Source organism: Benincasa hispida, chromosome 10 (genome assembly GCF_027475165.1).
Source record: "Benincasa hispida cultivar pf3 chromosome 10, pf3_genome.v1.1, whole genome shotgun sequence".
Classification (NCBI taxonomy): domain Eukaryota; kingdom Viridiplantae; phylum Streptophyta; class Magnoliopsida; order Cucurbitales; family Cucurbitaceae; genus Benincasa; species Benincasa hispida.
This window is the reverse complement of record NC_143487.1, coordinates 7,783,522-7,810,634: the sequence shown is the minus strand read 5'-3', so window position 1 is coordinate 7,810,634 and position 27,113 is coordinate 7,783,522. Positions and strand designations below refer to the sequence as shown.

The 27,113-nt window shown below is 32.5% G+C and overlaps 2 protein-coding genes and 1 pseudogene across 3 annotated transcripts; 1 reads left to right on the top strand and 2 right to left on the bottom strand.

The window, feature by feature from the left end:
- The first annotated feature begins 10,713 nt into the window (after nt 1–10,713).
- On the top strand, nt 10,714–14,857 carry LOC120089355 (Plastid-lipid associated protein PAP / fibrillin family protein). Its single transcript, XM_039046793.2, has 11 exons — nt 10,714–11,154; nt 11,257–11,310; nt 11,731–11,805; nt 12,606–12,725; nt 12,797–12,988; nt 13,098–13,181; nt 13,278–13,370; nt 13,930–13,983; nt 14,107–14,183; nt 14,325–14,432; nt 14,506–14,857. Exons 1-11 carry the CDS (start codon nt 10,903–10,905, stop codon nt 14,591–14,593), a joined length of 1,197 nt encoding a protein of 398 aa, XP_038902721.2. The 5' UTR covers nt 10,714–10,902; the 3' UTR covers nt 14,594–14,857.
- Nucleotides 14,858–15,330: 473 nt separating this feature from the next.
- On the bottom strand, nt 15,331–20,814 carry LOC120088333 (uncharacterized; annotated as a pseudogene). Its single transcript, XR_016524118.1, has 4 exons — nt 19,302–20,814; nt 18,783–19,073; nt 15,768–15,771; nt 15,331–15,661 (listed from the first exon to the last, which is right to left on the bottom strand). The product of XR_016524118.1 is annotated as an uncharacterized LOC120088333 (transcript).
- A 1,727-nt stretch (nt 20,815–22,541) lies between these two features.
- On the bottom strand, nt 22,542–23,647 carry LOC120088910 (bifunctional fatty acid conjugase/Delta(12)-oleate desaturase-like). The gene has a single exon (XM_039046347.2). The coding sequence runs from the start codon at nt 23,370–23,372 to the stop codon at nt 22,542–22,544; it is 831 nt and encodes a 276-aa protein (XP_038902275.2). The 5' UTR covers nt 23,373–23,647.
- Nucleotides 23,648–27,113: the final 3,466 nt, after the last annotated feature.

Here is a 27,113-nt window from a genome sequence, read left to right as displayed (position 1 = left end):
AATTACTTGAATTCAAACAGGCCACATAGAGACGTAATTCAGTACTTGCTTCAATAAAGTGATTATTCAACTCTTGAAGTTGCATATCAATGACCGCATAGAAAATGTCAACAAGGTAATGATGCAAATTTCTAATTGGTTGAGATTTTCGACTCTGTCGTCTTTGAACCAGAAATATGTCATCCATTTTAAGAACTTCAATACCATGACATTGCAGAAATCAGAAACTATTTCTAACAATGAATCCCAACTAGACTCTTTTGTTGATTGTAGACTTTCTTAAATTTTTTTTTTAAAAAAAAAAAAAAAAAAAAAGACGACCAAATTCATTGCATTCACAATACCCTAATCTTTTCTTTGTAATGTTGTGATTCCCAAGATATTTTTCATGAAATGTATATTGAAAACATAGTCAAATGACAAGATTGAATTTATTAGAATCTTTGCTTCATATTTCTATTATGAATTTGATCCACCTTGCATAATTGTCTCAAGTACATCAACTATTGGAGAGAACATTATAATAAAACTCGTTAAAGTGTTATAATTTAAAGCTTCAAAAATTTCCATGCTACGTTTCTCTCATATATTATCCCAACGTTTCGTTGATGCTCCAATAGCATTTATTACATTTGTAACAATAATAATAATAATAATAAGAGACCAGCAATTTCCACACAATAGCTATGAGAGCTAATTGAAGTTGATGAGAAAAACATTGACGTAAAAAATACATTCATTTTCTTTCAGAATAAGTGCTTTCAAGTCATTGAACTCACCTTGCATGTTACTTGTTCCATCATATCCTTGTCCTCATAAATAGTAATACTTAACCCGTGTTGAAAAAAACCATCAATAGCTTTTTTTAGTGATAGAGCACTTGTATTATTGACATGTATGATTCTAAAAAATTGTTCAACCACATGACCTTTATCAACATATCGTAATATGACTGACATTTGCTCCTTTGAAGATATATCTTTCCATTCATCTATCAAGATATAAAATCGTTTGTCGCCCATATCTCTTATAACTATATTAACAATTTCTACTGCAATGGAGTTTACTCTATCTTTTTTAATATCTGGTGCAATCAATTTTAAATTGTTCGGAGCATTTTTCAAAGTCATAACTTCAATATCCTTGTTGTGATTGTACAACCATCATAACAGTTCAAGAAAATTATCTTGATTCTTCAAATCATCAGTCTCATGTCAACGAAATGCAAGCCCTTACCATAATAAAAATCAAGTACAATCAATTGATGCGCTTAACCGAGTTTGATACTCAACTCGTGCCTGTTCAGACATTGTATTTAAAAAAAGTCTCAATATGTTGCTTTTGTTTCAAAAGAGCCTCACATTTACTCTAAGCTTGATTGTGTGCACTATTAGGACCACCAACATGAGTTTTTAATTTCCCTTTTTTCTTTCAATTAAAAAATCTTTCACTAATAAAACATTCACCTTTTGATGCTTCGCTTACTTCTAGTTTAAACAAATAGCAACATAAACAAAATGCAACATCCTTTGAAAATGCTATATTTTAACCAATTAGAATATTCTTTAAACCAAGCTTAATTATATCGTCTTGACTTTCTCCAAATTTTTTAATGGAAAAATATGATTTTGAGGTTGACACGAATCTTTTTGTAAATATGTTCTATGAACTTGATCTTGAATATTATAATTATTGTTAGAAATTTTAGTTCTTAAATCAGGATCTACAGACAATTCTTCTAAATTGATTTCTGTATAAGATCTCAGAATCAGAGATATGATTCTTTTTTTAAGATGGTGACTCTATAATCTCTATCGTTGTTTTTCTTTTAAAAAATCTCTCCATATTGATATTGGGTTAACTCTACAAAAGTATTCACAATAAAAGTATTATGATTTATGACATAGATTTAAAAGTATGAAAACTAAAAAGATTGAGAAGAAATTGAAACTTAGTTGTAAATGGTATGATACGTGTATCTCCTAACGATGAATGAAAAAATTATTTTATAGCTTTAACTTTGAAATTAATTAAATATATATATATATATATATAAAGTAATGCGAATCTGAAAATTACGTTAAAAAAATTAAACAATATACTTTTTCAATAGAATGTTGTTGAGACTTGAAAGTGAAAATTTAGATTGAAAAAAAGATCTATGAACAAAAAAAATTGTTGCTAGTTTTTTCTTCTTAGCAATTTTAAAGTGATCTCTAGAGCCTAGAAAATTTAAGGTCCTGTTTGTTCACATTTCATTTGACTTGATTTTTTAAACTAGTGGTGTCCATAAGCTTAATTTCTTTACGAAATTCCTTTCTTATTAATGGGTTATCGGTCACAGGTAGCTACTACGCATGGGTACTTATGCAAATTGTATGTACCAAAATCGTACAAGAATTCGTTTTTTAAAATAATAAATTCAAATACAAATGTAAAATGGAGGACTCAAAACCACGACCAATACTCTCAGTTTGTTGTGCAATCGACTATTCAAATGTAAATTGACTAACTTATTTGAGGGTAGAGCAAATGTCACATAATTGTTTTGTAAGTCTTGAAGAAGTGCGATTGTGATATCCAACATCAAAGCTACTTACGACCACACCAAAAGCAATAACTTTAGAGATTATCTTTTGTATTAGAATAGTATACGACAACTTTAAGAAGCGTAAAAGATTTGTGTGTGAATCTCGTTAAATATTCATCTAATGATGTAAATGTCAAATAGAAAGAGACTACCCTAACATTAGAAAAAAAGTATACAATGTTTGAGTTCAACATTATCAAATGGAGTTCTACTTTTGATTTGTACAAACTATGTCGGTCTCACAATTTTTCACAATTGTCTTCATCTTTATTAAGATAATATTTAAACTATTGGGTAGATTAAAAAATAATAATAATAATAAACTTCACATTGAATTTTGATAGCAAATTTATTGTTTTTTTTTTGTTTTTCTAGTTTTTTTAAATTTATACTTGTCTCCCCCATAATTTTTAATTATGGTTTTTCATAATTCTTAAAAAACATTTGAACTCCTATTTAAATTTCAAAATAAAAAAGTAAGTTTTTGGAAACTTTTCTTAATTCCAAAACATGATTTGGGTTTTTGAAAATATAAGTAAAAAACGGAAGACAAAACCTAAAAATTTGTTAATAGAAGTAGTGTCGAATTTTAGCTAGTAATTATAATGTCTATTCTGATGACCCAATTAGAAAAACTCGTCTTTATGATAGGTGCACTAAAATGGAACTTTAGATTTATCATGATAAATTCTTCTGAAAAAAATATATCTTCTAAAATAGAATCTGATAAGTGAGATTTCTATTTTCATAGAGGAGAAATTTTTGGAAGCCAATAGATTTATGGGGCTGGATAGATAGATCACATATCAAAAAGGCAATTATCAACGTGCTTTGAAGGGCTCTGTAGCTTCCCAACATATCTTTTATAGATGCATGATTGGAGAAATCAACTTAGAGCTAAAGAGTTATTATGTTACCTCTATTGTGGAGACCCGCTTGTCAATATTTCTTGCACCAAATTTCATATCAGAATTTATTGTAAAAATAAAAACATAAATTTTTAATGTGTACCTCATTACACATTTTTATTTTGGGTATTATTCTCATTAATACAATTAACATGTTCATATTTAATCTTTGATATAAATTTAATGGATTAATTAGCACAAATTATTGGATTGAGTCTTTGCTATCTGAAATTACAGTTTTTATCGAGGATATGTTTTTTTTTTTTGTTAGAAAAGAATGTTAATATCACTCATTTTTTTTGTCCTTCCTTGAGAGGAGAACAAACGTATTCATGCTATTATATGGTTTTGACATCCTCCCAAAATTGTTCTTTGGTCTAGAACGATGTTTTTTAAATAGTATTCTCCTCATCATTTTGAATGAGGAGGTTAGTGGGTAGTTTGGTTATTGGGTATCTATGCTTAAAAAAAAATTAACACAAATTATTTTAGGGGGTGTTTGGAATAACGGGTGGAATAGTGAATTCCAAAGAATTGTGAAGTTTGGGTATTGTGAACTTTTGAGGACCATAGTTAAGGAGTTAATAGCGTACGAAATGATGTATTTAGTAGTGGAACCCGCAAACTTCTTGGGCCGAAGTGGAGTTCACGACTACACTCTTATGTCCTATTTGGAATCTCACGATTTTAAGGAGATATCATTTCATAATAGATTCCAAATGAATTCCACTATTTAACATTGTAGAAAATAGAATGATTTTAAAATCTGAAGTGGTTTCAAATCGTTCTACTTAAAAAAAAACTTTCCTCACTAAAATGTTCGAATTTTACCGGATTTCATAGGATTTGAAAATAAATTACTTAATCAACCTTGTTAAATTTTGATTTTCAGTTAACACATCATAGTTAAAAGCCCATATTAGTAAATTCTTAACTTTTTTTCTTTTTTGGTTACAATCCAAACACAATAGTTTAAATACATTCATTTCAAATCTTTCTCGTTCTAAACAAAGTAATTAATTTAAAATCATTTATTGGATTTCATATCATAGGATTTAAAATCATTTTTAAACTTTCTTGAATCCAAACGGATGGTTAATTCTTAGCCCAGACACATTTGAACTCAATGTGTATCTTCCAAAAGAAAATTTTAATAATGAAAATAAGGGATGTTTTCAAATAAAATAAATGAGCCAACTTATTTATAAATATAGAATTTAAAAGTCTACCGTGGTTTACCACTCATACACAGTAACATTTTGCTATATTTGAAAATATTTTTATTAATTTCATCATTTTAAACAAGAGATAACAATACACAAGGCTTTAATAAAGATCCTGTATTTCATTTTTGTCCAAATTTTTTATTATTTTCAAAAATGACCAAATTGTTTCCTAATTACATAAAAATTAGTATCCAATTACCTTTTTATCCTTAACTTATTGTTGGATTTTATGTCTTAAAACTCGTAGATAGTAAATGTTATTAATTAATCGTCATCAATAAAGAGTTATAAATGTTAATTCAATAAATGTTATTGCTTGTGTTATTTGTCTAGTAAACGTTATTGGATTTAGAGTTAATTCAATAAACCTTAAATCCAATAAACTAACATCCAAGGTTGTCTTATGAGTCTTGAACTTATGTGGAGACATACAAGGATCAATGTTCAAGATACAGCCTGAAGGGTCTATAGTATATGGATAAGGCTGGGTACCTTATCCTGATAACACTATGGATACGACCCACTTTGTATTTGATATAAACGCAATGATCCAACACATTCGTGTAGTTGACATGCGAGTGGGGGTATCCTATGCGATGAGTGTGCATAAGACTGGACCACGAAGTAGTAACCACTAGATGTAACACCGTTAACTAGTTAGGTTCCTATTTCAATAGGATGACCTAGGCAACTTAGTCTTAATCCTGAGTATATTATGAACTCTTATTCACGAGGGATTATCCTTTTATTTGTATGGGTGAGGATGGTTAGTTCATCAACCCAATTTGCTTACTATTTTGGGGACAAGACCGAGTGGGAAGTTGGGAACATAATAATACAAGATGGAATTCACTCCTTCTCGCTTAAGGATAAGTAAATGAGTGTTTTGAAAGGGGTTTCTGTTTATAGGTTGAACCATAAACAGGTTGTTCATTAAAGGAGCCTAATACTTAAAGAATCAAGGGTAAAATAGTAATTTGATCTAGTGGGAGTTACGAACACTCGTGAATGACTAACTTGTTGTTATTGGTCTATATTCGTGGACATAGAAATATATCTGTAATGAGAAGAGTGCATATGTGGGTCTTTTGTAAAGTGTACTCCTAGTTAACGAAATATTAATTAACTTGGTTATAGCCAATTAATCTCATATTGTTGAAGTTTCTGATCTACAGGTCTACTAGATCCCTTTGTTAACTCACTGTAGGATATTTAAGAGAGATGATTTCAATTGTTCTTAAGGAAACCATATATTAATGTGATTAATATATATTGATTATGGATATGATCTATAATTCAAATTAAATTGGAAAGTAATATTTGAATAAAATTCAATTAGTTAATTCAAGTGAATTAGATTCACAAAGAATTAATTAATAGAGAGGTATTGTACATATATATCGATGTTTATAATAATTAAATATATATACATTAAGTTAGATTTAATGTATAAATAACTATTTAATTAATGTGTAAATTAAATAAAATAAGTATTATTTAATTAATTGGGCTAATTAATTAAATAACACTTAATTAATTAATTAATTGTGAAAAAAGAAAATAGGAAAAGGATTAGGAAAATGACTTGAACCTTCTCTATATAAAGACCTCCCTATGGCCCATTTGGGATACACATATACGGATGATACATAACATACAAGTGTTATTGTGCAAAATTTCTCTAAGCCACGAAGAGAATCCTCTTTACTTTCCGAAACCCTTTTCTCCTCTCCCTTTCCCAATAGTTGGATACCATCTATCATTCTATTAGAATCCTAGAGAATAACGAGATTACTCTCATGGTAGTGTTCGAGATTGTTCAAGAAATCGTTTGTGATTAAGATCATTTGATGAGTCGCTCGTTGGAACTTAAAGAAGATTGTTCATGAAGCTTGAGAATCTACAAAGGTAAGAATGGTTCTAATCTTTTTCCCTAAAGCATGCTATATTACATGTTTATATTCTATTTTAGTATACTGAATTTGTTTATGTAAAAATCGAATTGCGGAATGTAAGACATTCTCACAAACCGTTTCCATTGCGGGATCTGATCCCTTCAATTGGTATCAGAGTCAATTTCTTGCATCCATGTTCTTTGCATTTTTGAAACAAAATCAGTTTAGAGGTGGGTTTAATATTCTGCATTTGGTATGTTTGAATCTCAATTTAGATTAATTTTAATTTGATTAAAGTCACTAGAAGAAATTCAGGCTTTAATATCGGTTTTAAACCGATATTAAAGATAGTGTTACTAAAGCCCTTTAATGTCGATTGCCTTTAATGTCGGTTTTAAATCGACAATAAAGGGCTTTAATAACACAGTCTTCAATGTCGGTTGCAACCGACATAAAAAGTCTTCAATGTCGGTTGCAACCGACATTAAAGCCTCTGTTTTTTTTCCTCTCTTCGTTAATTCACTAATGTTGAGTAATAATTCACAAAGTGAGGTAAAATCCTTAACAAACCATCACCAAATACATTTATTTCCCCAAAAGAAATACATACAAAGAAACAAATGAACAGACATACAAACTTGAACTTGATACAACTTTACAAACTTGAACTTGATACAATGGATGTTCATAACATTACACAAAGCAAATACAATCATCACACAAGAAAAATAGAAAATCACAAAGAAGATTTTAAACTTTTAGAATCCTAAATCTTCCTAATCAACAGTGCAATTGTACTCTAATAATCAGGACCCAACAAAGAAAGAAGGAAGTCTTTGTAGCTGCCTGATGTCTCAGAATGAACTGCTTTGTTCAGTGTTTTCTTATACTTCTTGTGATTTTCTGCCTTTATATACTGCATATTGATCTCAGCTCTCGACACAATTACGCGTATCAGGGTCGAGTCGTATGTTCCCATTCCCTTCATTGCCTTGTGCAACACCTGCAATTTGACGATTTTAACATCATGTTTTCGGTCCTAAGCTAGAAGCGAACGAATTTCGACGAATGTATCAATCTTTCTTAATTTCAATAGTGGTGAAAAATGGTGAAACTTAATTAATTACAATCCTTTTAAGTTAATTAATAGGCATTAATACTAAAGACGTAAAGTGGTTTTTAGTTAAATATCGAGGATAAATGTGTAAAATAAAAGGTAAGGGATCTGTAGAAGGAAAGACAAATGTTGCTCATTTCAAAAAGTTTCATAAAGGTTCATCCTCTGAAACTAAGTTTGTTCCTTTGACCTCTGGTAAGATCCAGAAAAAGAAGGAAGGGAAAGGGAAGGCTCTCGATGCTGGGAAAGGCAAAGGCAAAGCTAAGACTGACAAAGAAAAATATTTCTATTGTAATGTGGATGGTCATTAGAAACACAATTACCCCGAGTACCTGAAGGAACCAGTTAAGATTCGGAGTGGAAGCGAGGATCGGTCCTAAATCCTAATTTTTACATAACGTGAATTTTACAAAAACAAATCAGAAACATTATGCATCAAAATACAATTTTACAGCTATTGGGATAGGTGTCTTAATTCTCCCAATGGTCCCGTAGATTGTAAATATTTTGTACACGTATTGTTATTAATAAAATAAATGTTATTTTATAAGCATTTACTTAAATCCAATAAACTAAGATTCATGGTTATTTTATGTAACGTAAGCATATATGTGGAGACATACAAGTGAATCATACCTTAAGTAATAACTTAAATGGTCTGTAGTAGATAGATAAAGGAGGGATACCTTATCTTTATAACACTACGAATACAACCCGCTTTATAGATGTTACAAGTGTTGTAAAGTGTTACAAATGGTCTGATCCTGACCATTCATGTGGAGATATGCGAGTTGAGGTATCCTATACAAAGAGTTTATATAAGACCGAACCATAAGATGATTAGTCTTTTTATATAACGTCGTTGATAATTGAGACTTACATCTCACTAAAATGACCATAGGTGACATGACATTAATCTTAAGTGAGTTGGGAACTCCTGCCTATGAGGGCGGTCCTTTGATTTGTATGAGTGCTTTATCTTTCTTCTTATTTTTTCCATCGCTGGCCACCACCTCCAACCATCGCTATCGCTCAACTTCGACCCCCTCCAACCATAACCACTAGTGACACTGGTGGCCTCCCATTCCAGCCATTACCACCTTTAACCACTACCATCGATGGCCAACTCTAACCACCACCATGAACTCTGATGACGATCATCCAGACGACCCACCTTGGCAATCATTATTATAAATTACTAGTTCATAATATTTTATAATCCTCCTTTATAATAATTTAATATTAATAAAAATAATTTTAGTGTATAACAAACTATATCATTTACAATTTAGGGCTTAATCATTTATGGGAAAAGAAAATTCATTCACGATGCTCATAAATCAATGCATACAAATTCATGACATTTAAAATACATGACTTTCATGGTTCATGACTAACTCCAGCGTTCACATAAAATATAGAGTAAACATCCAATCTTGTCCTTAAGACATTCCAACCGTAAGATCACTTACACCGTAATGGAATTCCAACAACTTTCAAAAAGTAATTCGATACAACTTAGAAGTCCTTGATGACCCTAGATCAAATTTCATCCATAAGAGCTTTAGTTGGCCAGATTTCCAACTCAACAAGCCTACCATTTTGAGGATTCGTCTGATTGGAGAGCTGGAAACTTAGTTACACAAGACAGAATTCATTCCTTGAAAGGACTTAGACAAATCTTAACCGTCTGAAGCTTTTATGGATGCTATTTCAGACATACGGTTAAGACAGAATTTAATTCTGGTTTTTGCGATTTATGCTATTTCGGACATACGGTTAAGATTTCTTTTTCTTTTTCTTTTTCTTTTTCTTTTCTAAAAATTAGAATGTGTACATACAGTTGAAACACTGTACTATTTTTATCATATATACTGTAATATATATTCATGGTTTGGGACCGAGGCTTTAGGTTGCATGCTACATACTCTGTCATATGATATGTTTGGGAATTTATCATGTATCTATATCTTAATGAATGTGTTGGGTTTCTCACTACTTTAAAAAGATTTATATGAAATATATTGTAATATCGAAGAGGGATTTATATATATATTTTGGTACATAAAATCAATGAATAAAGTTAACTTATATATACTATAATATTTTATGGTATATACCATGTCATATGATACTGTTTGGAGGTTTATCAAGTATATATATCTTAATGAATGTATTGAGTTTTCTACTGTTGTATAAGGTTTATATGAAACATATTGGAAGTAAAAAGTTTATATATATATTGAGATATAGAAGAGGGAATTGTATCATATACAAAGGTATGTTTAAAAGGTTTATAGGAAATATATTGGTACATATGTTTATTTTGTGCATGTTTATACGAAATATAAGCATACGCAAAATAAACAATAAAATACAATAGACAATCAAAATACCTAGGGTAGATATTACATTCAATATATATAAAGTTACGTTTATGCTAATAATAGGTAAAAAAAGACATTAAAAAAACATAAAATATTTTCATTGCCAATGTATATTTAAAAATAATCATGAAACTGCTAGAAAAACCAATAAGTTGTTGAGAAAGCAGTTGTATTCCATATGTTGGTTAGAACATTAACAATCATCTAATACAATGTTTTGATGTACATTTAAAAATAACCATGATTTTTTGGTGAATAAAACTAGTTGTTTGAAACGTGAAATGCATTAAATGAAAAATAAAACTTGATTAAATATATATACTCTCTCCAATTGAAAATGAAAAATAAATCTCAACTAATAAATACATTTTCTCTCTCAAATATTAAAAGAAAGTGGTTTCAAATCCATATTCTCTCCAATCACCCACTACAGGCAAAGGTACTTTAGTTCGTAAAATCTATTAAATCTTATATACAAAAATATAAAAAAGTTTAAATGTTTTAAGAAAATAATTTTGAAAAGGAATTTAAAATCAAAATATCTCTTTAAACAATTACCGTAAAAACAAAAGATAGCCAATTCTCACTCTAGCCTATTGCTCAACGTGTCGGAACACAATTGAAACAGCTCAGCTTAATCACAAATGCAAATCAATAAACAGTCGATTACACTGCCACCACTACCACACAGGCCACAGCTACTACTACTTCTCCAAAGATAACCAAAAATCAGGGGCGTAGCTCACCACAGCTTGCTCTGTTTTTGCCTTTCCCCAATCATGACTCTTAAACCTAATGCCATAACCCCGACATATCTTCACCTCTCATTCTTCACTCCACTAACTCCATCTCTCCCTCCGATCAAACGGTTCCATCGCCATCACACACACATTCGTCTCCGTTGTCGATCTTCTCTTGTCGATGAGCAGCAGAAAGAAGTCGTCTCCTTTTCCGAACCCGAAAACTCGCTCATTCAGGCTCTTATTGGTGTCCAAGGTCGAGGCCGTTCTGTTTCTTCTCAGCAGCTCAGCGTAATTTTTCTTTTTTTGGCCCCTCTCTTCATTCTTTTGTTCTGCGTTCACTTCTGTCCAGATTCAGAATTTGAACTTCTTTTAGTCTATTGATTTCTTCAGAATGTCGAACGGGCTGTCAGTGTTCTGGAAGGTTTGGAAGGCGTGCGAGATCCGGTAATCCGGTTCGCTTTCCCTATCAATTTTTAACACTCTGTTTATCAATTGCACAATTAACAGTACTGTCCACTGAAATCTTGAAACGGTGATAGATAAGTTCTTAATTAATTGAATCCCCATAATTCCAGTCGTTCTTAATTACTCTCTGGTTACTTCTTTCATTGGTTTAGTTTTACAAGTTCATTAGTTTGTCAGTACAGTTTTCTTAAGAAATTGATATGCTTCAAAATCCTTTTTTTCCAGTCAATGGTAATCCGGAGACGTTCTTGATTTATTTCTGTCCACTATATAGAGATTTAGAATTTCATCCCAAGTATAATATCTTCAACATGAATGAAAATTAATCGAGATAACTGGCGTCTATTTTACATTTTTAGTTGTCTTTGCTAATCCTCACTTCTCTTTCATTGCCTGCAGACGGACTCTAGCTTAATTGAAGGACGTTGGCAGTTGGTGTTCACAACTAGACCTGGAACAGCGTCCATAATACAGGTTCAATTTCAATTCTTGACATAACGTGCTCCAGCAATAGCAAGTCCCTTTTCTCATATTATGATCCTGTACCTAAACTATAATTAAATCATAGTTCAGAAGTTAGATTCCAAATTTCTTTCTTGTATTTTGATTAAAATTAAGTGAAAAGTCAGCTGAAAACAAATCAATTAAAATAACAAATGACTATTTCATGTAAGTACTGATCTCCTAGGCCATAGACAACAAAAAGGATCGTGATTATCTCATTGCGGAAGAAATTAGCGCAGGACAGAAACAAGGACTTGGAAGAAAGAAACTTCTATTGAGAGAGAACAAAAATGGATACTTTTAAAAGAAGACTCTGTCTTATCTCCACTCACTCACTTTTTTCTAGATTTGCTCACTTTCCTCATATGTGGGACACATTCCCTATCTATTAGCAAGAGATACTTGGCCCAAGGAAAGAAAATTTTTTAGATCCTTCATGAATATAAACATCTGAGATGTTTCTTTTGAGGTCCATCTTTATCTCGAGGAATTCTAGACTTCTTCGAAGTCCGAGAAACAATGTCTTTTAATATATTGATTTACAAGTTTTTAAGATAAATCTAGAAAGGAGTAACATAGTGTTGTAGGTTTTTTTTAACAAAGGATTTTGAAAACGTTTTGTTGCTTTATCTCAGTGACTCATCCTTAGAAATTAAGTGCAAATTCTGATAAGATTGCACAGAACAAAAATATAATGTGTTTGATATATAATACTCTGAAGCAATGATATGGAAAAGAAATGGTAAAATCTTGTAACTCTTCCCCCTCAGAGAACATTTGTTGGAGTTGATTTCTTCAGCGTGTTTCAAGAGATATTCCTACGGACAAACGACCCACGGGTCTCCAACATTGTTAAATTCTCTGATGCAATTGGAGAGCTGAAAGTAGAGGTATGTTTGTATATCTTTTTACAACCGGTCAGCAATCTCCCTTGTTTTTTAATGTTATCCTTCCCTTATAGGCGGCTGCATCAATCAAAGATGGCAAACGCATACTTTTCCAATTTGACAGAGCAGCATTTTCTTTCAAGTTCTTGCCTTTTAAGGTTCCATATCCTGTACCATTCAGACTTCTTGGAGATGAAGCAAAGGGCTGGTTGGACACCACATATTTATCTCCCTCTGGAAATCTCCGAATCTCAAGAGGAAACAAGGTAAATTAGTTCACTTTCCTCGGTTACTCAAACATGTCTTACATACTTGAAACTTCTTGAGTTGATTTGGCAACTGCTAAGGACATTCAGAACCATTGTAATAGTGTAGGGCACCACGTTTGTGTTGCAAAAGCAAACAGAAGCAAGACAAAACTTGCTGCTAGCAATTTCTACAGGTAAAGGAGTTGAAGAGGTAAGCCTATTTTCCACATACACTAAATCACAGAGAAAATTTCAACCTCATTATATTCTCCTACGGCTGATTTCTTGAGAACTTGAACTACTACAGGCAATTGATAAGCTCATCTCTGAAAATCGGAATGAAAATAAATTTGAGGAGGAGCTTCTCGAGGGAGAATGGAATATGTTATGGAGTTCACAGGTAGTCATTGCATTCATACTTCCTATGCTGAACAAAATAAAATAGGTTACAAAATTATCAGTGAAAGAAAAAGGTGGTAAAATATGGACAGGCTGAACAAGTATTTGAATAAAGTATAGGACATTATCCATTAGGGCTGTTTGACATGAGATTTCGAGGAGTAATAGTTCTACTTAAACATACTTTAGATGAGTATCGGCAGGTTATACAGGAAATTGTGATTATTTTGGAACCCATTTGGCTACACATCCCTCTCAAAAAGCAATCTCTTATTCGATTTCACCTGACTATTGACATTTGTTGCAGTGGACGATACCTGTCCTTTAGCTAAGTTAAGTTCTTAATAGCTAACTCGTACCCATAAATGATGTTTGACTGAAATCACACCGGCCCTCTAACCAAGTTCGGTCTTGGCCTTCATTCTCCATTGGGAAAGAAAGAGGGCTTCTTCTTCTTGTTCTGCTTTTTTTCTATTTCTTCTTTTTGGGACTAGGAAGAGCCAAGGGGAACATTGTTCCTATTCCATAAGGAGCTACTTATCAGTTACTGTAAATTGCAGATGGAAACAGATAGTTGGATAGAGAATGCTGCAAATGGTCTCATGGGGATGCAGGTAGAGTAAATATGTGACCCGCTGTATTGAATGAACTTCGATGCTGCATTAACCTTCATTTATAAAGTAAACTAATTATAATCATGCATCCATAAAATAAAAGTAATTGTAACACTCTGACAGATTATCAAGAGTGGACAAATGAAGTATCGAGTGGATATGTTGCTTGGACTGAGATTTTCCATGACTGGTACCTTGGTGTAAGTTTCCCAATCATGTAGTTCATTTAATTACGTAGGAAAGCTCTCAGAAAAAGTTTGGAAGGGCAAATGCATAACATGATATGTTCCCATATGTTGTTGGGTCTTCGATTTGCCAGACATGGGTTTTCTTTGTGGCAGGAAATCTGAAGATGACATATACGATGTTACCATGGATGATGCTGCAATTATTGGAGGCCCGTTCGGATATCCTTTGGAAATGGAGAGCCGGTTTAAGCTCCAACTTCTGTAAGATATCTCCATATCTGGTTGTTCTTTCAGTGGCTACTACATAGTTGTTAATTTGCCAGATTATTTTCAGATACAACGATGGGAAAATAAGAATCACACGAGGATACAATAACATCTTATTTGTTCATCTACGGGTCGGCGAAACAAAGCAGGTGTAGGAAGACTTATCTAAAAGAGGAGGCCCTCGAGGTAAGAAATCCATGTGTATAGTATAGTAAGAGATGCCTCGACGTCTTTACAATGTATTCATCAAATGGAAGTTCTAAAAATCTTGAACGTCAAAATCTCACCCCAAAATCCTTTCAATAAAGAATCTCTCCCTCTCAAGTTTTATCGATTCGTTAGAAAGAAAAAATAATCTTCAATTTGTGAATCTCCTACCAAGCTTTGAGTTTTATGATAGCAAATCGTATTCCAGTTCATTTTTTTGGCTCACGCTCAGTAATTGTCCACTCTTTGCACCATTAGGTGGCTGTAAAGTAGAAAACTGGAGAAATAATGGGTGGCTTGCAAGGAAAAGAGAGCACAATTTTTCATTAAATAATTACATTTACAAATCAACGTAAGCAGAAAAATAATTATAGAGAGAAAAATACAATCATAAGTTTTATAAAAGAGGGTTATAAAACACAAACTAGCATCTTTCGTAGACTGAACTACATCGAATATTACATCCAAAGAAAAAAGAAAAAAAGACACATATAGAACCTAGAATTTAACTTAAGTCTTGAGAGTTAAGCTAAACAAGAAGCAGATTTGATTAAGAAACATCAACAATTTCCTGTTTAACATTAACATGCCCTTCTTCAGTAAGGGGATGTAAGAAATTTTCCAACTAGAACAAGATGCTAAAGAAAATCTGAGTCAGAAATATGTAGCAAGAAGCTGCAGAAGATAACAAAACGCCTCTTCAAGGAAGTAGCTTTACATTTACACAAAATCACTTATGCAAGACAGTCCATTCCTGATACAGAAATCTCCTTTGATTCTTCACAGCCTTCCTTTACATCTACAACTATCATTACAGGTACACAACTCTATTGTGCATCATTGACCGTGGCCTCGATTCCAATCCCCGAACCCGAGTGCAAAATATTTCCCAAATTCTCATCCATATCCTCACATTCATTTACCTTCTCCAAAACAAGTCCTCCTTCCATTTCGTCAATGTTTGCAACATTGTCTTCCAAAAGCTGTTCATCTGATTCCTTACCCCATTTCATCCGTCACTGTCATTTAGTCTCCAACATCAGACATAAAAGAAGATATAACAGATTCGGTTAGGAGCATTTATAGTACATGTTTCAAACTTCGAATAAAGCATTTATATACCTCACTAATAGAATGTCAAACATAAATTACCCAAAGAATAAAGCAGCTAATAAAACTAATCATTTGCTGGCATGAGAGAGACATCCCTTCTAATTGACAGGGCTATTTAAAGTTTAGGCACAATCCATCACATAATTGAGCATTGATGCATTGATACATTGATTTGAACCCCAAATATAAGGGAGAAGTCTTAATTAAGAGTGCATACGGTATGCATATGCACATAAAGAAAAACTATGTTTAAACAACCGTTGTTTCTTCAAAATTTTCAAATTGGAAAGACATCTGGAGCAATTAAATTCCTGAAAAAACAAAGATTTTAGCATGGAAAGTGGCAAATAGTATTCTACCAGACAAAATAAATCTTTATAGAAGAATGCCCAATGTCACCAATGAACCTAAGACAACAACACATGCTATCCGTAAATGCAAATAACAGACATTACAAACAATATTTGAGGAGCTTTGTTGGGAAGAACATGTCATATGAAAAGTTCATGTACATTTATAAATGATGTGGAAGAACACACATTAACTGCGACAAATATGAAACATATACCTGAAAGTATGCTAAATTATAACTTCCATTCGTAACTAATGCCTATACTTTCAGGAATGCATGAATCATAATGGAGGAACACTACTAAAATTCCGACTATAGATGAAATTGAGTCTTGAAGACTCAAATCTTCAACCAAAAAATAAACAAATTGAACGGCACAAAATTTGATTTAAATAAGCAGAAAAGTTCATTAGAATAAATTTGACTTCTAGTAATCTTACCTTCATCGTATGTCTGGAGCTCCTACTTAATGACATTATGTTTGTGAGTCATTGAAGTGCAATAGTTCACTACCTTATCCTCTTGCACATACTCTCATGGGTACGTTTAGCATTTTTTGCTCTTTCCTTCCAACGCAGAAGAACATTTTAACTTTTACTGCTACTTCATATACTCATGGTAAGAAAGGGAGAGAGAATTTAGGTATCCTCATCAAGAATCATTTCACTTTATCCTTAAAAGCAACGCCTAATTTCAAACCAAATAAAAAATGGGACTTTACTGTTATAAAAGAAACCATGAAAAAAAACTAAAGTTCCGTTTGATAACCATTTCGTTTTTTATTTTTGGTTTTTTAAAATTAAGCTTATTTTTTCTCTATTTCTTACAATAATTTACATAAGCTCGTAAAAGCTACTTTTTTTTAGTTTTCAAATTATAACTTGGTTTTTTAAACCATTAGTAAAAGCTAGATAACAAAAGAAGAAATTTAAAGATGAGAATAGTGTCTATAGACTTAATTTTTAAAAATAAAAAATAAAAAATCAAATGATTACCAAAACAAGTATAAAACTTTCAAAATTGCAAGATAATTTTAAAGATAAAAAAGAATAGAATTAAGATCAACCTTCTTTTTCCAAAAAAAGGAATGCAAATAATTTATAGGAAGGGAAGGATAACAACAATGGAACATAGAATTCAATGACGAGTTTAGGTCTAATATCAAACACCTTACCTCAATAATGTCAGACTTCTCTATACCAAAGTAGAGTGTTAAATTGACAAAGCCAAGCCGGCAAGGAACCAAAAAAATAGAATCGACACAAACTGTGTGCGTACGAGTTATGAGAGGTATATTTCTCAGTTAAAAAAAGGAAAATCGTAAGGAATTATTAACAAGTCAAAACAATTGCTTAAATTGTGGTTTTGCCAGAGCTTTCAATAAATCCTCAGTTGCAACAAAATCAGCTTATTTCTTGCTCGTAGTGAAAACATTCATCGTTTTTTTAATCTTTAATCATCTTTAGTAAATGATGAGTAACCAAATTACAAGAATTTTAATGATGGGTTAGACAACTACTAGTGTTCACAATTGGACCATAGCTCTCACAACATCAACATCGCCATAATGTGCTAACACTATCACAACACTAATTGATGTTGCCTTGGCTTAATTCATCATGCCCAAGAGGGAGAAAAAAATCAGAGAAATCTGTTGATTCATATCATTCCCTGTCTCTTAGGCACGGCCACATCACACACCTTCACATTCTCTCACCGCTTGCACAATTGGACCCCCTGCACCATAGAAATTTTACAGAAATAAATGAAGTATATTGTTCTGGATGAGATCGGGCTCAACTTACAAACAGACAGAGCAGACACTGCGCTAAAATGGAAATTGGTTTGTCAAAGTCGACAAAAACAAAGAACGTGGCAACTTGAGTTCATTGCTGTCATCTTACAATAATGGCTTTGGTTTCGTTTCTGGGGAATGAGATCAAAAATGCAAAATTGGAAAAGAAACACCGAGTCCATCTTCGATGGTAGAACCAACGAAGGGAAAATCAAGAAGATTCAAGTAAAAGAATGTATGTATTTGTAAATTAGTATTTCTACATCTACTGTGCAGTCCTGGAGCCGTTTCTACTAACCAAAGACATGTTACAAATGTTACAGCGAAAACACCAAAATAAAAAACTTTAATTATACAATTCATTACAACTAAAGCGAATTTGCTCATCAGCTTGACCATTAGAGGAAAATATCTGCCTTAACTGATCAAATTTTAAACACTATGTGCTTATATAGATAGCAGTTAAGTAGCCACACAAGGCAATTACAACTAATGGTAATAAAGATATAAATGGACAATGTTATAAAAGGAACACAATACGATAATATAATACAAGTTTGAGAGAGCAGCTGTGTTGATGTGAAAAAACGCCATATTGCATCTAAAGAGTAGGTACCACCTAAGTAACACATGAATTAGTAACAGCTTACATGGTGTCCTCTCTTTCCTCAAAACTATCATCTTCTTCCCTCCCAAAAATATCCATGCACCCAGGATTGGAGTCACCGGCAAATTACACAATTAGTAGAGACCAAACTACGAAGATCGACATCCTTAAAGGCCCACATTGTTTTGATTAATCTTTTCTTCATAAGGAATGTATATCTTTTACTCGAATCGAAAAATCTTTCAAAAGAAAAAAATGAATTTTGGAAACTTGAAGCATTTAACAAATAGAAGACTTTCTTCTGCAGCAATTGAATCTCGCATGGTATATTCTACTTTGTCAAGACAAATTTCAACAGGAGTTTCGAATTGAACCTGAATACAACGGGAAGTTGTTTCAATGGCCGCAACTTCAATCTCAATGCCTAGAAGGCAGGGCACTTCAATGGCGGCGGCTTTGAACGTCAGGATCGTTATCTTCTTTCTTGGTAAGCAAAGGCTATTCCAAGGTGGGTGAGAAGGTAAAGTGATAGGGATTTCAAGGAAAAGAAAGGTAGCACACCTGGTTTTGGGATGAAAATGAGGGTCAGTGCAAGTTCCCAATTTGATGTAAGAAATTAATTTCAGTTAAAAAAAATAGATTGCAGTTATAATCGTCATCCCAGCCCCGCCCCTCGCTTTTATGACAGTTTGTTGGTACTTCACTGTATATTTTCTTCCCATTTCTTAAAGTTAAATGTCATCTATACCCAAAATTACTGTAGTAGTGTATGCATTCCTGTTTAATCACGTCCCCTCAATCTCTAAGACTTCTTCATCGTCCTCCTTGAAATCAACATCTTGGTTTGGTCTAATCTCAGATACATGCTCCATACATCTCCAACCCTCCATCACTTTCATTCTCAGATACATTCTCCACTCCCTCCTCCATCACATCCTGAATAACTGGGTTTTTGCCCTCGTGAAGTTGCAACTTCCTCCTCAACTCAACAAGCTCTGTCTCCATAAGAAAAAGTCTCTCCTTCAGAGTCAAGTTCTCCTCCTCCAACTGAGCTATATGGCTATCCTGATCATCGACCCTATTTTCCAAACAGTTATTATACTCTACTCCATAGTTCTGGTATATCATTTCAAATCGGCTCAAGTCATGGTCCAATCTGCGTTCTACCTCCAGATGTTCCTCATCATCACTATCACTCGACCCACCACTACCTTCCTCTTCTTCTTCCTCCTGCACTTCCGCCTTATTCTCAGTCCCTCGAAGCCTTATCAACCCTTTCATTGATCCATAACCATCAACACCCCATTCTTCTCTCGCCATATCACCCAACGCCTCTCTTGAAGGGGAGAACATTGGAGTAGGCAGCACGGCTGGTGTTACAGGGCAAGGAGACACAAGTGAAGCGATCCCACCAGACTTCTTTGCACGAATTATAAAAGACGAGGTATTCCGAGGCGCATAAGGTGCAAACCTATTATTGAACTTCTTTTTTGAATAGAACTTTCGAGCTTTATTACGATTTTGAGACTGCAACTCATGAAGATTTGGAGGTCGATACCATCCAGCATTATTTGGAGCAGTTACGGAACCAGGTAAGGGTTTTACCGTTCTCCTATCGTTTATCCTTGTGTCATTAACCCCTTTTCCCTTCCAATTGCCTCTCCCCGACCTCGACTGCTTCATATTTCCATAGTTAGGCTTCGAGAAGTTCCGAAGCTTCTTGTTAGGATTTAAAGGAGCCTGCGGGTGTGACCATACCTTATAGTTGTTACTCATCATCGGCGGCTGAGTCTGACCGATGATCGTCTGGGACTGCAACATGGCCTGAGGCTGCGGCAAAAGATTTGGCTGCGACTGAGACATCATCTGAGAATGGTTCAGAAATTGAGGTTGATTAATCACCTGTTGCTGGTTCATAACTTGAGACTGATTGATTACATGAGGCTGGTTTGCCATCTGCGGATGGCTCAAACTAATCATTTGAGCCTGATTTATCATCGGATTCTGATCGTTCGTGATAGAATTAAATGGAATCGAAAGCTTTGTAGAAGAATGAAACCCTAAGAAATTAAAGATGGATCGATAAAATCTCTCGCGCTTTTCAGAAAAAGAAAATCATCAACCAGATCGAAAATTAGAATGCCCTAATCGAAAAACTGAAACAACAATCAAAATATTCGCAATCAATTAACCAAGTCTAGAAAATTCCTTATGTATCATTAAAGATTTTTCCAGAGAAGTATTTCGCTTCACGCACAATTTTTCTCCAGTCTTTAGGGAATTTGGATTTCTTGAGAAAGCTGATTTGAGTCGGTGAAGAGCCCCCTTTGAACTCTTTATAGTAGAGAGGACACACAGATAGACGGTGCATGATTTAGTCATCAGATGGAATTTCGTCATGGCACGTGTCATACCTTTCCTAATCGGAATGGGATTTTTTTTTTTTTTTTTTTTTTTTTGTGTCAAAATTACAAATCTCCCGTCATCTTGCACTATATTTTCATTTCTCACTATCATCGTTGGGCCAGTTCCACCTACCACAATATAAGCCCAGGCCCAATCATAATTTTATGTCAAAACTACATTGTTATCTAGTAGGTCGTAATTAGGTCAATTTTCCTATTTCAGTCCCTCAATTTTTTTTTATTATTAATTATTTGATAGAAGTTAACGTCGTAAGGGTTATCTGTTAAAAAATATTTTTAAATTTTTTATAACAAAACTATATTTATATTTTTCAAAATAAAAGATTACCTCTTCACTATTTAATTTTAAGATAAATTATACTATTGGTCTTTAAATTTGAGATCTATTTGGTTCCTAAATTTTAAAACAACAACTTAATATTTGAAAAATTGTTCTAAATAGTTCCTAAAATTAATTGACCTATTGAAATAATAATTTAGATTGATGTTACATTTTTAAATGAGTTGGTATATATATATTTTTAAAGTAAAGAATTGTTATTCTTTACCCATAATGATATTTAATAAAGGGAGTTATTTGTTTTTCCAATGTAGTTATTACAATAAAGGTTTAAATGTCCATCAAAAATAAGTAAGTAGATGTGAAACATATAAAATCGTGGAACAACCTATTATTGCGAATATCAGTGGATACAACCAACTATCATTAAGAATTTCATCTTTGGACTTTTTTATATATTTTTTGAAAGTTCAACATGATAGTTTAAGAACCCTTAACGAGTTATTTTATTGGGTAATTGCAATTGATAACACATTTTTAGGAATAATAACTAAGTATATAACATCATTTTAAAAAAATTGCAAATGTAGACAAGGCTGATAGACTTGTATCGTTGATAGACTCCCAAGTCTATCATCTATAGATTTCTATCATTGATAAACTCTTACCAGTGATATGGCCTATCACTGATAGACTACTACCTACCAATAATATAGTCTATTACTGATAGACTATTTAAATTTGGTCATATTTGCAATTTTTTTTTTACATTTGGTTATACCTGCTAATACTTTTGATCTAATGTCTATATTTGCAACTATCCCTTATGAGTATAGAGGTTGAACTTTCAATTTTCAGGAAGAGAAGGTCATATCAATTATCATTGAACTAAGCTCACATTTTGATAAGTTAAGGAGGTAGAAACTTGGTGATAACGTATAGTTTATATTTTTAAAGTAATTAGATAATATCTATGGCAACGTGAATAATCAATCTTGGTATCCCATAAAAATAATATATGAAAAATTATTCTAAAAATATAAGTCATTCACATACTTTCAAAACCACTTTTTACTCGCTAATATTTGGATGGATCTCAAAATGTATTTATTTTGTGCATCTTATTTTTTTAAAAGAAGAGTAAGAATAGTTTGTTGCTGGAAAAAATTGATAATGAGATAATTGAATAGAATGCACCTAACTAATAGGTGTAACTTAGGATGCAATTAAAATATTTTTGATGAGTTATTAGGCTAGCTTGACGCAACCAAGAGTGTGTTAGCAACAATAATGCAATAGTAACAACCCAACTATGAGTATTATTCAAAGCTTGTTACGGAACCAGAAAACTCCTTTACTGCTAGAACCCTTATCATCTGCCTCTACATAAATGCACTCTCTAAACTCCCTCCACGTGGCCTTCAAAATAGGCGTCTCATCAAACTGGTAATATTCTCCCAACACTTGCTTCACCGCCATCGTCGCCTCCACGGCGTTATAATGGGGCATCGTAGGAAACAAATGATGAATGACATGTGTGTCGGTTATATTATGTAGCATTTTATTCAAAATCATCCCATAATCTCTATCAACCGTCACCAAATTCCCTCTCAACCAATCCCATTCACTAGAATCATAATACGGCAATGAAGGATGCGTGTGTTGCAACGACGAAATCAACACCACAAACGCATTCATAACCGTTAAAGGCAGTAAGTACATGCGAACGACCCACGTGATTCCTTTTACAATTGCCAATTTGTAGAGCAAGTACAAAATGGTCACAACTCCCGCAATGGATATTTGAACTTGAAGCCGTTCCTTTTCGCTGAATATGGGGCTGTTTGGATCGTAATGGCTGGTGAATCTGTCGTAGGCTCGGCCTGACCTGTTGAAGGCTAAGTACAATGGCCAACCGAGCGTGAGGGTCATGAAAATGATGAGGAGCCTAGCCGGTGGGTTGGTTAAGTGGTGGAAATAGTAAGAGATTTTGGACTTGGGCTTGGGGACGAAGACCTCGTCGCGGTCGAGGGATGCGTTGTTGGCGTGGTGGCGGCGGTGGCTGATTTTGAAAGAGAAGTAAGGGATGAGTGGAGGAGGAAGCCGAGGAGGTCGTCGAGGAGTTGGTAGTTGCTGAAGGCGTGGTGGCCGCATTCGTGGGCGATGACCCAGAGGGCGGTGAAGATGACGCCTTGAGAAAGGCAATAAAGAGGCCAAGCTAGGAAGTGGAGAAGTGGGTGGGGAAGGAGGGGGAAGCAGGCGGTGGCTATGTAAAAAAATGTGGAGAGGAGGATGGTGTCGAAGATAAGGTAGGAGAAGGAACGGTAAAGGGAACGTTGGAAGCAATGTTTTGGAATGGATTTCTGGATTTGAGCGATGGTGAAGGGAGGTTTAGCATGTGTAATGCGCTCCCCCAGTGCCAATTTCCTATTTCGTTTCCCCATTTCTATTTCTGATACTAAATACAACTCACCCTCATGCTCTCCCTTTTATATATTTTTTTAAATTTTAGAAAATTCGACAGTGTTAATAACAAATTTAATCCTAATGGAATCCTATTTTATCTTCTCTCTCCATGGCAGCATATTTTAAAATTAAATTATAATTTAAACCATTATTTTAAATATGTTAGATACTATATTTCTAAACTATAAATCTAAGTATACATACTAAATATTAGATCCGCCATAAATTATTATTAATTATTTTATCAACTTATTTTTTTTAGAAAAATTATTTTAGAAGACAAAACTGTTGAAAATAATTATAAATAATAGCAAAATATCACTCGATCTATGATAGATTGTGATATACTACTATCTGTGTCTCTTATGACACATATAGACATAGATAGTAGTCTATCGCAGTTTATCAGAGATAAATGGTAAAATTTCTTTATATTTGTAAATATTTTGGTTCATTTTCTTACATTTAAAAATAGTCTTTATTTTTTTTTTAAATTATATAATTTATAATAAATTATATAATACATATTTTAGTTAAAAATATGAATGAAATACTATATTTCTAGATGCTCTTATCTTCCTTTAATATGATTCTGCATTTAAAATTTTTAAGTTCAAAATTTGGATATATACACTCGAAACATAAAATTGTTGTTTTTCAGAATTGGCATGATTTTGATCACATAATCCAAAAACATATTTCAAAAACTGAGTCAGCAAACTCGGCGAATTTGAAAACATAAATTACCAACCAAATAGACCCTTGCTTTTTTACAAGTTTTGAATGATATATGTGTTTGGTCTCAAGTTTTAAAAATATTTCAAATTTTTAAGAAAGGTACATTTGGTCTATGAGATTTCAAAATATACATTTTTAGTTCTCGAGTTTTTAAGAATATATACATTTGGTCCATATTTTTTCAAAATGTAACTTTTTAGTCCTTGAGTTTAAAAGGTTTTGAAGTATTTTTTCTAATTATTTTAAATAATTATATGATATTTAAATATATATTTTAAAAAATAATAATTTTAAAGATGAGAGAAAATTTTAAAAAATTAGTTTTCTAATTTAAAATGCCACATGTCTATTTAAAATAACAATAAATTATTCAAAGGACTTTTTAAACTTTTTTCTAAGCAATTTCTACATAAACGGTTTTAAGAACAAACGTATATTAGGTTAATGTCTTAAATATTTCATTTTTTTTTACAAAAAAATACCTATTGGCCTCCCCTATTTTTTACTAATATCAGTGGCTATTTACAATTTAGCCATCGTGTATATATATTATTTATTTATTTTTTTCTCTTCCATGCGTATATTCTCTCCTCCGTAATTCACACCCATTTCTTCTTCCTCCCTCTCTTTTTTCCTTCTCCCTCTCTCTCTTTTCTCCTTCGACGGTGTGAGTTGCAAGCGGTAGATGACGACGTGAGGAGAGAGAATCTCTGGCGCGGGCACGAGCAATTTCAGCCGGGCTCAAGCAGACGACATCGTGATTTTAGATGGATGTCGTGGTGCGAGGCGAAGCTTTCAGCGCTAGGAGCAAGCAAATCCAACGCAGACTAGGGCAGATCCAATCGACGACAGTGCAGGCTCGAGCAAATAGACGACGTGAAACGACGTGGCAAAGCTTCTGGCACCGGGCGTGAGCAGATTCGCGTGCGGACTCGGGTAGATTCAGTCGACGGAGCTAGGTAAGAAGATTTGTTGATGATGAGGGTTTAATATAAACGATGATGATATATGTACTGTGATATATATAATCATTTATTTTATATTAACAATGATGATTTTTGTATTTAGATTTCTTGTTTTGTGATATATACGCTTATATATATATTCTATATTGAACATTAGGTCCATTTGTGATTTATATATTATGGTAGATTTTTTTTTTTGTTGATTTTTAACTACTTTGAATTTATGATATATGATATATACACGCTTGTATATATGTTCTAAAATTTATGTTCTAAGGTATATTTAAAAATAACGATGAATATTTGAGTAGATATCATATGGTCTAAGATATATTTAAAAATAACAATGAATATTTGAATCGATATAAAATATATTTATCCGATATATTTCATACATATTTTTAGAATGTTTTCAAATAAACAAAGTGAACAAACAATGGAACATTTCACATAATAACCAAAAACAACATGGAAAACGAAATCGAAAATAAAATCATATTAAATGTCATTTTTTCTCTCCAAATGAAAATGCAATATATATATTAAATGCATTTTATCTCTACAATGGGAAAAAATCATAATAAATGCATTTTCTCTTCATAATAAATGCATTATATGGTGATTTTATGTCAAATAATGAATTTATATACTGTGATATTTCATATATTGGTTAGAATATTTTTAAATACCTAACAAAATATTATGAGATATATTTTAAATAACCATAAATCGGCAAAAAATAAATTTATCAAAAAATAATACTAAAAATCTTTCAAAGACATTTTTGAAATATAGGGCATAAAGAGGATTTTTTTTTAGGTAAAAATGATTTTTTCTAAAAATTCGAGGATTAAAAATATATATTTTGAAAACTTATAATAAACCAAATCTAAATATTCTTAAAAATTAAATTCGATGACTAAAGTACATAAGACAAGGAAGGCGAATAATCAAGATTTTCCATTTCAAAAGGGAAACCAAACAGTTGTAAAAAGAGTGCTCAAGATGGGATGTATTTGTGTCTGATAGCTCAAAACTTAAAAAGAATACGTGTGAGGCTTTGCGAGGGAACACAAAAGCATATAGACAGAGGAAGAGATATTTCATTGGGATCTGTCGTGTTACTGTTTATACAAATTTCCACGTGCTATTTTAATTGCACTGATTTTCTACAACTGTTATAAACTCAACTTTTGATGCCTCGTTTGTACGCATGCAATTTTACACGTCTATTTTTTTTAGGGAAAGCCAGCCACAACATTTAAGTTATCTTCTACTTCTCAATCAGTTGGATTAATTTTCTAAGTATTTATATAAATGTTTATAAGTGTAAAAAAAATATCTATAAATACTTATAAAGTTAATCAGTTTGTTTTTTTCCACATTCTATATTTCAATATTAAGTAAATATGGCTTAGGGATTTGTTATTAAGAGTGTTCAAAAAATTCGACACCCGAAGAAATCTATCAACCCAACCCAATCGATATGATTTGGATTGAGTTATCAACTCAAGTCCAAATAAATAAAAATTTTGTGGGTTTAGTTGGTTCATGGGTTCACTTAAAATAGCTCAAACCAACATCGACTTATTGTTAACTTTAATATATATAACTTGTGATACAATTATATATAATATATTTATTTAAGATTTATTTTTTTTTAATACTTTATTCTTTAATAACTCCTAAAAATAGTTTACTACTTTGGAAATAAAAAAATTATTAT

Excerpts from the sequence above, each read along its gene's own strand:
- LOC120089355 (XM_039046793.2), top strand. The coding sequence starts at position 10,903 with ATGACTCTTAAACCTAATGCCATAACCCCGACATATCTTCACCTCTCA. Across the intron at positions 12,989-13,097 it reads GAATCTCAAGAGGAAACAAG|GGCACCACGTTTGTGTTGCA; the intron begins GTAAATTAGTTC and ends GTAATAGTGTAG. Across the intron at positions 13,371-13,929 it reads ATATGTTATGGAGTTCACAG|ATGGAAACAGATAGTTGGAT; the intron begins GTAGTCATTGCA and ends TGTAAATTGCAG.
- LOC120088910 (XM_039046347.2), bottom strand. The coding sequence starts at position 23,372 with ATGCGGCCACCACGCCTTCAGCAACTACCAACTCCTCGACGACCTCCT.